The sequence below is a fragment of the Nicotiana tabacum genome, chromosome 24, assembly GCF_000715075.1.
Source record: "Nicotiana tabacum cultivar K326 chromosome 24, ASM71507v2, whole genome shotgun sequence".
Lineage (NCBI taxonomy): Eukaryota > Viridiplantae > Streptophyta > Magnoliopsida > Solanales > Solanaceae > Nicotiana > Nicotiana tabacum.
The window spans coordinates 72,961,430-72,973,623 of record NC_134103.1 but is presented as its reverse complement, the minus strand read 5'-3'; the positions used below and the strand labels follow the sequence as shown (position 1 = coordinate 72,973,623).

At 36.1% G+C, this 12,194-nt stretch overlaps 2 protein-coding genes across 2 annotated transcripts; both read right to left on the bottom strand.

The window, feature by feature from the left end:
* Positions 1–395: 395 nt before the first annotated feature.
* Positions 396–3,871, bottom strand: LOC107798402 (methyl jasmonate esterase 1-like). The gene is made up of 3 exons (XM_016621381.2): positions 2,513–3,871; positions 1,152–1,283; positions 396–1,067 (listed from the first exon to the last, which is right to left on the bottom strand). The coding sequence occupies exons 1-3, from the start codon at positions 2,603–2,605 to the stop codon at positions 783–785; spliced, it is 510 nt and encodes a 169-aa protein (XP_016476867.1). The 5' UTR covers positions 2,606–3,871; the 3' UTR covers positions 396–782.
* A 48-nt stretch (positions 3,872–3,919) lies between these two features.
* Positions 3,920–11,610, bottom strand: LOC107798405 (uncharacterized). Its single transcript, XM_016621387.2, has 9 exons — positions 11,293–11,610; positions 9,656–9,805; positions 9,373–9,470; positions 8,760–8,850; positions 8,487–8,690; positions 8,131–8,387; positions 6,351–6,441; positions 6,022–6,238; positions 3,920–4,401 (listed from the first exon to the last, which is right to left on the bottom strand). Exons 1-9 carry the CDS (start codon positions 11,503–11,505, stop codon positions 4,196–4,198), a joined length of 1,527 nt encoding a protein of 508 aa, XP_016476873.1. The 5' UTR covers positions 11,506–11,610; the 3' UTR covers positions 3,920–4,195.
* Positions 11,611–12,194: the final 584 nt, after the last annotated feature.

Below are 12,194 nucleotides of genomic sequence, written 5' to 3'. Positions count from 1 at the left end.
GATTGTTGCCATTTATTAGTGTTTAATGATTAATGAACTTTCCAGGTAAAGAGGAATTTTCTCAGGACAAATGTTTGGAACCAAAAAAGTCCGCGTTAAGCAATATATTTTACATGCTTACTATTAATGTATTAATATATCGTCTTTGTGTTGTCATGTTAATCTATTTTCATCTTTTTTATAGTATAATTTATTTTGTTTGGCAAACACTTCAACGCGTGATCTACGTGTTTGTACTTTTCGTTGAACAATTCCCGTTTTAATTAAGTAATCAATCATATTTTTTTTTATCTTTTAAATGTTAAAAACCAGTATAATGCACCAGAAACGGGATTATATATTCAACCTCATTCATTTATGTTTCTATTTTTATTACACTAAAGGTTGAAGTGACAACCTACTTGCATTTCTAAGTAGAAATTCATATTTTTTGCCGTTTTTTATTTTTTCTGACATAAAAACAATTAAACTGTTTTTCCGTTATAAAATTAGTGTTATAGCTTTGGTACGATAAATTAAAAGTTGAAAGTCCATATGTGAAAAAGATTACACATAGATTGGAGGACCTAATCGTTTAAAGGCATTGATTATTGTGTTATTTGACTATGGTTATTTATTTTTCTTCACAATGTGAGAAATGTGAGCTTAGACAAATACATAAACACCATTGATTATGCGATGTTTAGTTGACTTAGGCAATACATTTAATACTTTCTATGAAGGAAAGTAGATTATTGAATGATTGTTAGTTTTACATTAGATGTAATAGCTATGTTCTATACTTAGTAGTATTTCTCAGCAATGTGCAGAAGATGAACAAAAAGCTCAACAGGTTTTGACATCATAACCATATGATCTGATCCTTCAATCTCTTTCACTTCATCTGTTGGATTCATTTCAATCATCCTTTCTTGAATTTCCCTTGTTACTACCTTATCTTCATTACATATAATAAAGGCTCGATTAACCGATCCATAATTCTCTTGTGATAAGATTAGTTCCTTTGACATGTCTTCATCAGTGTACAAATATAGTGGTCTCACTAATGTTGTTGCCAGTGCCAAATCCTGAGACAAATTAGATGGTTGGTTAAGTACTTAAGTCCAATTTCTAGTCAATTATTGTTTTGAGTAAAGCTTGAGTTTTCTTACCTCGACAGGGCTCAGCTGATAGACATAGGTTGCTAGGTGTTTTTGGCCAAAGTTGAATGTGGTTGGAGGATTATTAGTTCCATTATCATATGTGTAACGATTATCAAGCTGTGGATTCTGTTTCCTAAGTAACTTTTAACAGCAAATAAAAGATATTAATCCAGAGAGAAACCATAATAAATAGAATCAGTGCTAAGCTCAGGAAACTATATAGTTTCTAATTTAGTGCCTTTTCTTGTTTATGAAATCACATTTGTGGATAATATCAGAACTGCTCCAAAATACTGATACTTAACATAAAATGTTTTCCAAAATCGATGTATAAAACTTGTAAATACATGCACTTTGTCAAGACTCAAGAAGCTAGAGACTGGAATATACATATGGGATGTAAATACTCACCTATACTGATGTCATTGTTTGCAAGTTAAAGTTTGGCTACCAGTATTTGCGAGTACTGAACTTCAGTATTTGAAATACTGGTAAAATATTGCTTGTTTGAAGATTACTCATCTGGCTGGGTCTTGCCGGTATCAACAACGAGGAAGAAATAACCAAATGGAAACAGCAACTAACTATGGCTCTTGGCCCAGACAACGTCCTAGGCGTAGGGGAGATCGGAGCAACAGGGAACGCCTAGACGACGTTTTTCTTCCTGGGCTGCAGTAAGTAGATCGAGAGGTCGTTCCGCCCCTTGTCCCGAATATGGGGAATATGTTCTCATACTCACAGTGAAATAGTTGTTTTCCACTCGATAAAATTTTAGCTTTCTTTCCAAAGAAAACTGATGAATGGAATGAATCCCATATCGGATCAGGATGAGATCACTGGTCTCCTGATAAGGCTTGGGCAGTCCTCCTCCATTCGAGCTAACTTTTGGGTTGTGATTTATGTCCAAGACTTATTTTAACATGGTATCAGAGCCAGACCTGTGGTCGATGTGGGCTCCCAGAAGAGGGGTGAAAAATACCCCCTCCCGTCCATGATTGTGCACGCTCCAGACCGGACAGTGGAACTCGGATAAAGAATGTTTGGATCTTGGCGTGAGGGGGAAGGGTGATGAATGGAATGAATTCTGGCCGCGATGAGATCCTTGGTCTCCTTATAAGGCTTGGGCAATCCTCCTCCCTTCGTGCTACTATTTTGGGTATGAGTTAGGCCCAAGACTTATTTTAACAGAAACTCACATCCAAAACACAGCTACAACTTCCAAACACTAGCTATTTTCTGAATTTCAACTAAATATTGTCCAAAAGACTACTAAACAAAATGGGGACATCAAGAAAAAAAGCTAGAATTCTAAACAGTATCAAGTAAAATATGTTCTGTGACTGTTATTCCTAAAAAACAAAAGGGCATACCTCTTTCATGAGTGTAAAAATGTTGAGAGTTGGACCAGGCATTACAGCAGTGACAAAAACAGCAGCAGAAATCTTCTTTGGAAACGTTTCCATGGCTCACGAAATAGCCAATCCACCAAGACTATGACCAACAAGGACTACCTTATTATTTGGAGGAAGAGAAGCCATGAAATTTATCAGTGGATTAAAGTACTGAGAAATAGATGGAATATCAAGTGGCTGCTGAGGGTTAATCCCAGAAGCAGCTAAGTCAATAGCTGTTACATTGTGTCCAGAAGATCTTATTAAGGCTATTAACTTGTACCAAGTCCAAGCTCCATGACATGAACCATGAACTAGCACAAAATGCTTGCTAAGTTTAGGCGATTGCGTCTCGAAACTCTTTGCATAGCCAAATTGGATAAAGAAGAGCATAACAAAGCATAGGATCAAAACTTTCATCTTCTCCATCATTCTCTTGTTGTTTTGACCAGTATGGACATAATAATGAACTTATGTTCACTTTCAAGATTAAGAAGATTTGACAAGCAAAGCAACTACAACAACCAAAAAAAGAAAAAAAGGCAGGTGAAATCTCACAAGTGAGGTCCATGGGAAGGTAGAGAGATTGTTTCCAATGCAACAAGCAGTGACAACAAGATACTAAGAAAACTTTAGCGAAAGATAATAATAAGAAAATAGCGGGTAGTAATAGCAATCTAAGGAGTCGTTTGGTACATGAGATAGAATAATAATCCTGCAAAAAAGTTTGGGATTAACTTTATCCCATGTTTGATTTAGGGTATTAGCTAAGCCTAGAATAACTTTTATACTAAAATGGTGGGACTAGTTATCCTATATAGAAGGTGGGATAACTAATCCCATGGGATATCCCACCATTGTACCAAACAACCCCTAAGAATAAGAAAAATACTAGACTAACACTAATCTACCGATATGGGAAAGAAAAAGAAAAACGCCCGACTACCTACTAACCTTATTATCGACCTCCACACCCAGCTACATCATCCATTTACTTAATCACCTTGACTACAAGATTGTTTAATCGGATGTTTGTTTCTTTGATATTGCACTAAGTCAAAGATAAGGGCTACTTTATACATTAATTAAGAAAACAGATCAGTACCTTGTATCTACTGTTTTATTATGGTAAATTTAGGCCTGAGTTCAACATTTGGATGAAGCCTTGTAGTACCTACTGTTTTATTATGGTAAGTTTAGGCCTGTTTTCCCGCCTGAGTTCCCTATATACACTCCTTTTGCTAATTATTACTAGTAAATGGAAGAAAGTGGACTTATTTAGGAGCTATATTATTCCAAGTTACGTCTACAACAATCAATGGGAAAAGGATATCGACTGGATGAATAAAAATGAGAATAACTTGAAAGGTATAAGTAGTATATTCATATGCCGAATACTAACATGTAAAATATTCAATTAACAATAGACATATTTCTTCCCTTCAGGAGAAAAAAAAAACAGTAGGGAAGGTGGACTGCGCTAAGAGTAGATGGTCACATCATATATGTTCACCATAACAACGATTTAGCCAACTTTTCCTCACAATTTGAAGGGCGTGTGAGGATAAAGGTGTTGAATAAACTAACATAACACAAGTTATTTACACCGTGGGAAAAGAAAAAAAGAAACTAAAAACAAACTGAAAATTTGCATCAAGAAATTCAAGCAGCAGGCATTGAGATTGAGATGACCACATAGGTTAAGTATTGAAGCCCATCCTGAATCTTGCCCACGGCTGTGCTATGATCTGAACGAAGATTCTCCGAATACACATTGGCTTTCTCCTGGATAGATTTCTGAGAAACTTGTGAACCAGAAGAAGCACCTTTGGTTGCAGCTACATATGCTTCAGCCACATCTGATATGCCTGCGAAAGCATAAAGTTCATCATGCATCATCCGACTTATTTACAACAAAGAGCTTGATAGGCAAACGTTTTCCATTACAACACAAAAATGAGATGCCTATTTGTTTTTTTTGAAACCTTTCTTCATAGCACAGGCAAAAAAAACATGTTATAATTAAGACAGACTACATGCTTTCCCCAAACATGATAACCTCATTATTTCAAACAATATTCAGACTAGTATTTTGGAGTTTAGCATAACCAGACATCATCATACTATATTATAAGTATGAAGCCCCAAAGTAGAAACTTGAATTACCAAAATACCCATCAAAAGATGAATGACCATCATAGCCTTCAGACAAACGTTATTTCTATAACACTTTTGTACATAAATGTAAATGTATATTTTAATAAATTTATTAATCTACTAAACATCTTTTCATATACAATGCATATGAACATGAAAATACAATAAATATAGAATTACGTGGGAACATTGGTTCTTGCCATCTTAAATGATATATTAACTACTCTATTTATTTATTGTGATTATTATTGATGGGAAGTCATATAGTTTTCATATTTCAGTTTTGTTTCTTTCATCTTCTAGGGTAATAGTAGTGTAATATTTTTGCATAAATTCTTTATTTCACTCTATAAAAATGCACATCAAATTGTCTAATCAGTATATTCGTTTCTCTTGGTTCTGTCAAAATTTTTCTTTTCCTCAAAAAATCCATTGGTGTTGCCGGACTTCATTCTGCAACATATCACATGTTTAATTTTTGAATTCTTCTTGATTTTCTTCTCTTTATTTATTGTGTCTGATTCATGTTCCATTTTGGTATATTTTGTAGTGGTCCAAAAGCTGGAAGTTAGATTGCTGCAATCTTTGGCACCCTTATTAGATTTTGTTATTATATTTATGTTGTAAAATGATTGGTTGCCTTTTGTGTTATACTGCTACTTTGAGTGGTGGTGATTTGTAATAGTAACTAATAAGTGGGACACTTTGCAAAGAGAAGAAGATTAGTGTAAAAATAAAAATTGAATTGTTGTCTGTATAAAAAATTATATAACGTGATACATTAATGGTAAATGTTTATAGTAATATCTACTTTTTCTATGATGCTTACAATTTTATAAATAGGACATCACAAAGATTGTGCAGTTAGAAGTGAGAACACACATACTCCAAGAAAAAATAAAAGATAAGAATCCCCCTAAAACAAAAACTTACAGAGATTCTATGATAACAAAAACTTACATGGATTCTATGATGTCAAGTATGGAGCCACTATTATTTACAAGGCATTCTTTACATCAAAAAGAAAAAGAAAAAAATACTAAGCAATTCATTTCTATTCTATGGATGGAGTTCCTTTCTCCCTCAAAAGGTTGAGAGATCCAATATACATAATAATTGTTAATAATGCAGATTCCAAAACTTATTAGCTTTTTGTTAATTTATACTAATTAACATGGAATACACGTGCAACGCACGTGTTCGAGAACTAGTACAATTGAAATAAATGAATCGATCTGTTTTCGAGAGAACACCAAATCTGTAAACCGTCTATTACTACACTGCCAATTTATTTTGCAAATTGTAGAACGACATACTTGACGCAAATTTACCTGTAACAAAACTGGAAGAAACTGCTTTAACACATCTGGTCATTGAGTGTGCCTTTGCTCGGATAACATTTGCTCTTTCAATAGAATCCTCAGGCCAATCAATTTTCCCAGTTTCCTCCTTGACATCTTGGTCCGCAACTTTATTTGCATTGGAAATGATTGATTTCTCAAGTATCAGAAGTTGAGTCACAGCAAAACAGCACAGTTCTGAAAGCCTCTGTTTTGGAAAAGACAATCAATTACAAGTCAAGTAGATTCATGCTCAAAAGGTGATACTGTTCATCCATTCATAATAAAATTGCAGACAGACTGAATGTGTATATACATACATGAACACCCTCTGAATGAAGGGTATCCAGTCTCCCAGTTGTCCTTTGAATCATGTCATTGGGAGCTAGTCCAGCCAAAACATTTGCAAATCTGCAATGAATTTAAACAAGACATCAACACCACTAACCAAGTTATTACAACTAGTTGCACACTTTCAGGTAACCAAGCATTAATTATTATGCAAAAACTCAGTGTTCGGATTCAAAAAGCTGTCCAATTTCGCAATCAGATTACTCCTCCTTTCATTCATTTCATCAAAACTACAAAAATGCACTAGTATCATCCTTCATGGACACCTGAGAGGCATAACTAATTTTATTTTCTTTTAAATAAGGCAAATAGTTTTATTAATGTTGGAGAACCCCAAATACAAGCAGTATAATTAAAAAGATCATACATAAATCATCATTACATGAATGTAAGTCAAACACATTTTTCAAAAGATCTCTGACTTATATGTCTCTCCACTCAAAAGGTTTTCACTACATTAACAATGTTCAAAATTTTTTATTTAAATGAGCTCCTAGTTAATTGGAAACTTTATAATATGCCCTTTAAATACCTGAGGAGCAAGCCAAAATTACAGGTTCCATGTAGAATGTAAGGGTACAACTCTAAATTTGGATCTTCCTAAGAACATAAGAAAACTTGAGAAGTGCTTAATATCTACATTCTTATTCTGGTGGAAGAAGTAATCTCCAAATGGGCTAATTGTAGTACCAACCTTGTCAGACCACAAAAACAATTCCAATAGAACAAAAATTGCCAATCTCCAAAAGTGAGTGTTATTCTTTCTTCATTTTTTGTCAAAATATCATCCTAAGCCCTTGCGTAAAAGGGCCACAGGCTGGAATACTCAATCAACACATTAATGGCCTCGCATAGTTGATCAACACATAAATAAGAGGTGCAGTCACAAGATTATGACCCCCTTAAAAAGAGGTGCACTGATCAATAATTTGAGCAATCAAGGAGTGGTTGGGCAATTATGGATTCTGAGCTTGTTTGGAATGAAATAGGTGAAGCCAAGGACAGTGAAGGCTTGTTTTGGAGCTGGATGGGCTGCTGGTGCCGGAAAAAGGTAAGGCAAATAGGGAAAACAGTTCTAGTTGCTGTCTCAACGGGTGATTTGTAAATTAGGAAAGCAGAGTTATTTAGAGGGCAAAACTACACCAGTACATTTTTTTTTAAAAAGGGGGGAAAGGGGATGCTATGCTACTGATGGGGTTTGAACCCTCCACTTCAACTGTAGAAGGCAAGGAGCTCACCAAGTGAGCTAGCCCTCAACTCCCAACTACACCTGTACATATTTTAAAGCTATAGATGCTCAAGTCTTTTGGCTCGCTGTTGCAATTTAACAATTATATATGATGAACGAAGCATGTAAAAATTCATTAGTACACTGCATCTGTGACCTGTTCTCTAAACTGCAGCCGGTTTTGCTGTTGTAATAGGGAACTTAGGTCACTTTTTATTTGGGGGTTAATTTTGTAGCGTGCCTAGGGTCCATCAGAAACAGTCTCTCTACTTTCACAAGGTAGGGGTAAGGCTGCGAATGCACTACCCTCCCCAGACCCTACTTGTAGGATCACACTGGATTTTTTGTTGTTGTTGTTGTTGGGGTTAATTTTGTAGTGTGCAGCAGCCTTAGCGCTTGGCTCCTTGTTGAGCAATCGAGGGACTCTTTGTAGCCCCTTAAAACCACTGACACCCCGGCACAAACAAAGAAAATAGAAGAGAAAAGAAAAGCAGATGGAGCATATCAGAGCTCGATGTTACCCTGCTGCCAATTCTGCAGCCTTGCTCACACTGGAATCATGCAAATTCTTCACCTCATCCGTGCTGTCCCAGGTTCCAGTATCAACTTTCTTCCCTTTATCTGACTCCATATCACTTCCATCAACTTCAGAACTCAAGTCAAAAATCTGCTGAACCTCTTTAAGCTTTCCATCGTAAGAAGACCTTTGATCAGATGGAAGTTTTGCTTTTTTCCGGTTGAACAGCATCACGTAATGGTTGGACAACGCCTCCAGCTCCTGTGAACAAATCATATGATCAGACATAGGCTTTTCAAATAAAAAATAAAAAGGGACCTCCGAACATAAAGAAAACCACTAGTATTAGTAGGAAGAGACCTCCAACTGCTCGGGACCACCATAAATATAGAAGCATCGATCAAATGTTACTTCCTCAAAATACTGATCTTCATCTATTTTCCCTTTAGCTTCTTTGGAGCTCTTATCAACATTAATACCAGTTTCTGATATCAGAAGATCCATAGTTTCTTTCCCCAGCAGCTCAATCACTTCCATTCCTTTAGCAGTAAAAGTTTTTCCAGTCTGCAGAATAGTTCAAATATAAATAACAGAGGTGAGGACATGGAAAAAAGAATCAAATCTTGATCCAACCTCTAGTATGGATGGTGCAACAGAGCCGGTTGTGGCAGGTAAACCACCATGCTGAATTGATTCTGCAATATTTACAGCTGAACTCTCAAGCCTGAAATTATAAGATCATTAGCTTAGCAAATTCAGCTGTGCCACATGATGGAACACCCAGGTAATGAACCAAAACTGATCACGGCTGCAGGGTAACCAGTTCTCCTGCTTACAGGAAAGGTTCTTCAATTTCAGCTTTCCTTGATGGAATTTGTAACTGCTTTTCTAAGTCCATAAATAGGTGTGAATGTGTGTCTCCGTATAAATATATCTGTATATATTTGAATGTGTGTGCATGGGGGCAAATCATTAAGTCATGTGTCATAATTTATGATTTTACACCATGCTACGGTTATTCAATAGCACATCGGAACATTTAAGTCAATAAAGTTTAATCCCCAATCATCTGAAACCTCCATAAAATCAACTGTACAGCGTTGCTTCTTAAACAGCCCATGATGTAAGGAATAAGTTCTTTAAACAAGTTTTAAAAAGCTGCTCCAATCTAGCTTTGTAGATCTTTCTGAAGTGCAGACTGAAGACTGACACAATTATTTGACAATTCAGATATCAGTAGACATACTTGTGGACTAAATCTGAACCTCCTTTGATTGCGTTCCCTAATGCTTGCCACGCTCCTGAAGCAAAATTCTCGACTGAATGGTCAATAACTTTCAAACCCTGCAAATTACTCTAGCATGGTTAAAAGCATGACCATACCAAACAAATAAAGCAAATTTACCTCTACAATTAAGATAATTCTCTATAACTGGCAGAAAATGGGATGTAAGGGCCTCACATGCTTATAAAACCCTGGAAAAAAAATACATCTCAATGTGTATCAATTGAACTAACATCTTACTTGCCTGGCCAAGTAATGAATCTTCACTAGCTTTCTCTAATTTTTCTAGAGCAGCCTTGCGTCTCTTGTCACTCTCGTCTCCACTTTCCACTTCACCAGTAGATTCTTCAGAATCGTCCTTGTCTGAGGATTCAGTGTCTACTAATAGAGCCACCTGGGAATTTAAGGTCATCTCTTTAAGAGTGTTTTCCTTCCATAATGCCGAAAGAACTAGTAACCCCAGCTTGTGGGGAAAAAATCTAGAAGGATAATAACAGGAAAATGTTGATGGGGCCTGAATTTTAAGATCATTACTTAAGTTGAAAGGCATCACTCATTTTATTGAAAAACTCTTTTTTTGAGATGGATTTTATTGAAAAACTCTAGTTCCTACAGAAAACAGAAGGTGAGAAAGGGAAAATTAACTCAATTTAAATGGCATTTCCAATGGATGCAATCGAGTCCTAGGAAGGACCTTAAAAGTGAAGTTACGCCACAATACTGTGATCAAGCAGCAGCATTTAGATGAGCCTCTTTCAAACCCTAGAACTGGCTAACATGTGACAACCAAACAAAATCTGAATATTAGGCATCTCTAATATTTATTTACGGTGCATTCGACAGTGGCTTTGATCATATAACAAAAACACTTAGTATAGAGTTAATCAGTTTACAGGGATCTTTGCCTTCATGGAAAACCGCCTCGCCCTTGAACGAGTTTCCTCCCGATATTACTGTTTCATTGCCAATCGAGATCTGAAACAATGAGCATCTTGCCTAAAAGAAGACTTCAGCCATTGAGAGGCAGCTGTGCCATTGATGGAGGATGAACGGGCTAACATAACCTAATAAGTTACCCGAGGTCCATTAATATTCAATTATAACTATTCTCCTCAAGTTTCTACATGGCTTACCAAACTATTCCTAATATCAACAGTTACATTACTGACAGACGTAGCTGAAGGATGTCATAGTAGCTATTTAAAATTGTAACTATGATTAAAAAAAAGAAGAAATTGTTAGTTCAATGTGTGATATAAGATGACAAAACGCAAGTAACATACTATTAAGCAAACAGCAACAAGAAACGTCCATAAATTGCATAACTTATCAATCAATCAATTATCGACTGTGTCAATTCCATATTAGTTGGGGTCTGCTACATGAATCGTCTATATCCATTCAACTCTATTCAAGCCTTTTCATTCCTACAGAGGACAAAATCACGCTGACGGATGTCGTTAACAAGCAAAGAAGAGTACCATGCGCTACCAACGGAGTATTAACCACGCCAATTTCAAAAGGAGAGACACATAAAATCCTTAAGTCAGATAGTAGATCAGTTAAATACTTGCTTTGCCAAAAATTAAAAATTACTGCCATGCATAGTTTATTCACAGGTGTTGAGTGATATCATCAGCTTCCAATCATCAATGAATCAATCAATCATAATCAACTCCGCCTCAGTCACAAACTAGTCGAGGTCAGCTACACGAATCATTTACATCCACTCCAATACTAAGAATTTGTCTTTAAAAAGGCAAATGTATGAAATGAACTTACTATTACATTTGATTCGACGCTGCATTTTTCTTTAGAAAAATGATACTACAAAATAGATAATGAGCTACATTTATTTACGCAAAGAAAAAAGAGAAGTACATTGCGGGAGATCTCTTCAGCAGCAACAGTAGCAGCATTCTGAAGGTCCGTAAGATAAGAAAACGCAGAAAATCCCCAGCCACCGCCCCATCCTCCTCCACCGCCGCCGTCTCCCGGCAGAGCAGGTGGCTCTGGTGTTGAATCAGCAGCCAAAATTGGTGCTTCTTCTTCTGGCGTTTCCACTATTTCATGATTCGTCGTTTTGTCCCCCATTTTTCCGTTAAGAGAGATTTTGAACTGTTTTAGTTCTCCCTTAGATATGAAGGAACAGAAACTTTGAAGGGTTGATAGTAACAACACGACGCCGTATTGCTCCTACGTTCGGTGGTTAGACGTTGAGCTTTCAGTTTTGTAGATTTCGGGGAACAGACGACATCGTGTTTCCCTGTGCGATGATGAGACGACATCGTATTGACCTTCTTTGACGGATTTTTGGGAAAAAATTAGAAATTGTTATAAAATAAAGACCGCAAAGTAAGGACAAGTATACAGAGAAACTGATATATTATTCAAACTTCAAACTTATGTACATAATGAACTGAATTCTCCTCTATTTATAGAAGAAAGGAAGTTGCTGCTGCAAGCTGCTGTGTAACCTGCTTGTAAGCTGCTACTCTAAGTTGTTGTGCCAGATATAGATAATCTTCTACCATGGTTAATATTTATCCATAACGGAGTGCCGAAAGGATAAGTTTCTTTAGGAGGCTTATTTCCAATAGAGTCCTAAATAGATAAACATATTTCCGGCGGAGTCTCATATGGATAAGCTTCTTCAGGAAGCTTATTTACAATGGATTATTAAATGAACATCCATAATATAATATATTTATAACACTCCCCATTGGATATTCATTAAAAGATAATGGGCCTCATTAAAACCTTACTAGAAAAAAAACCTCGTG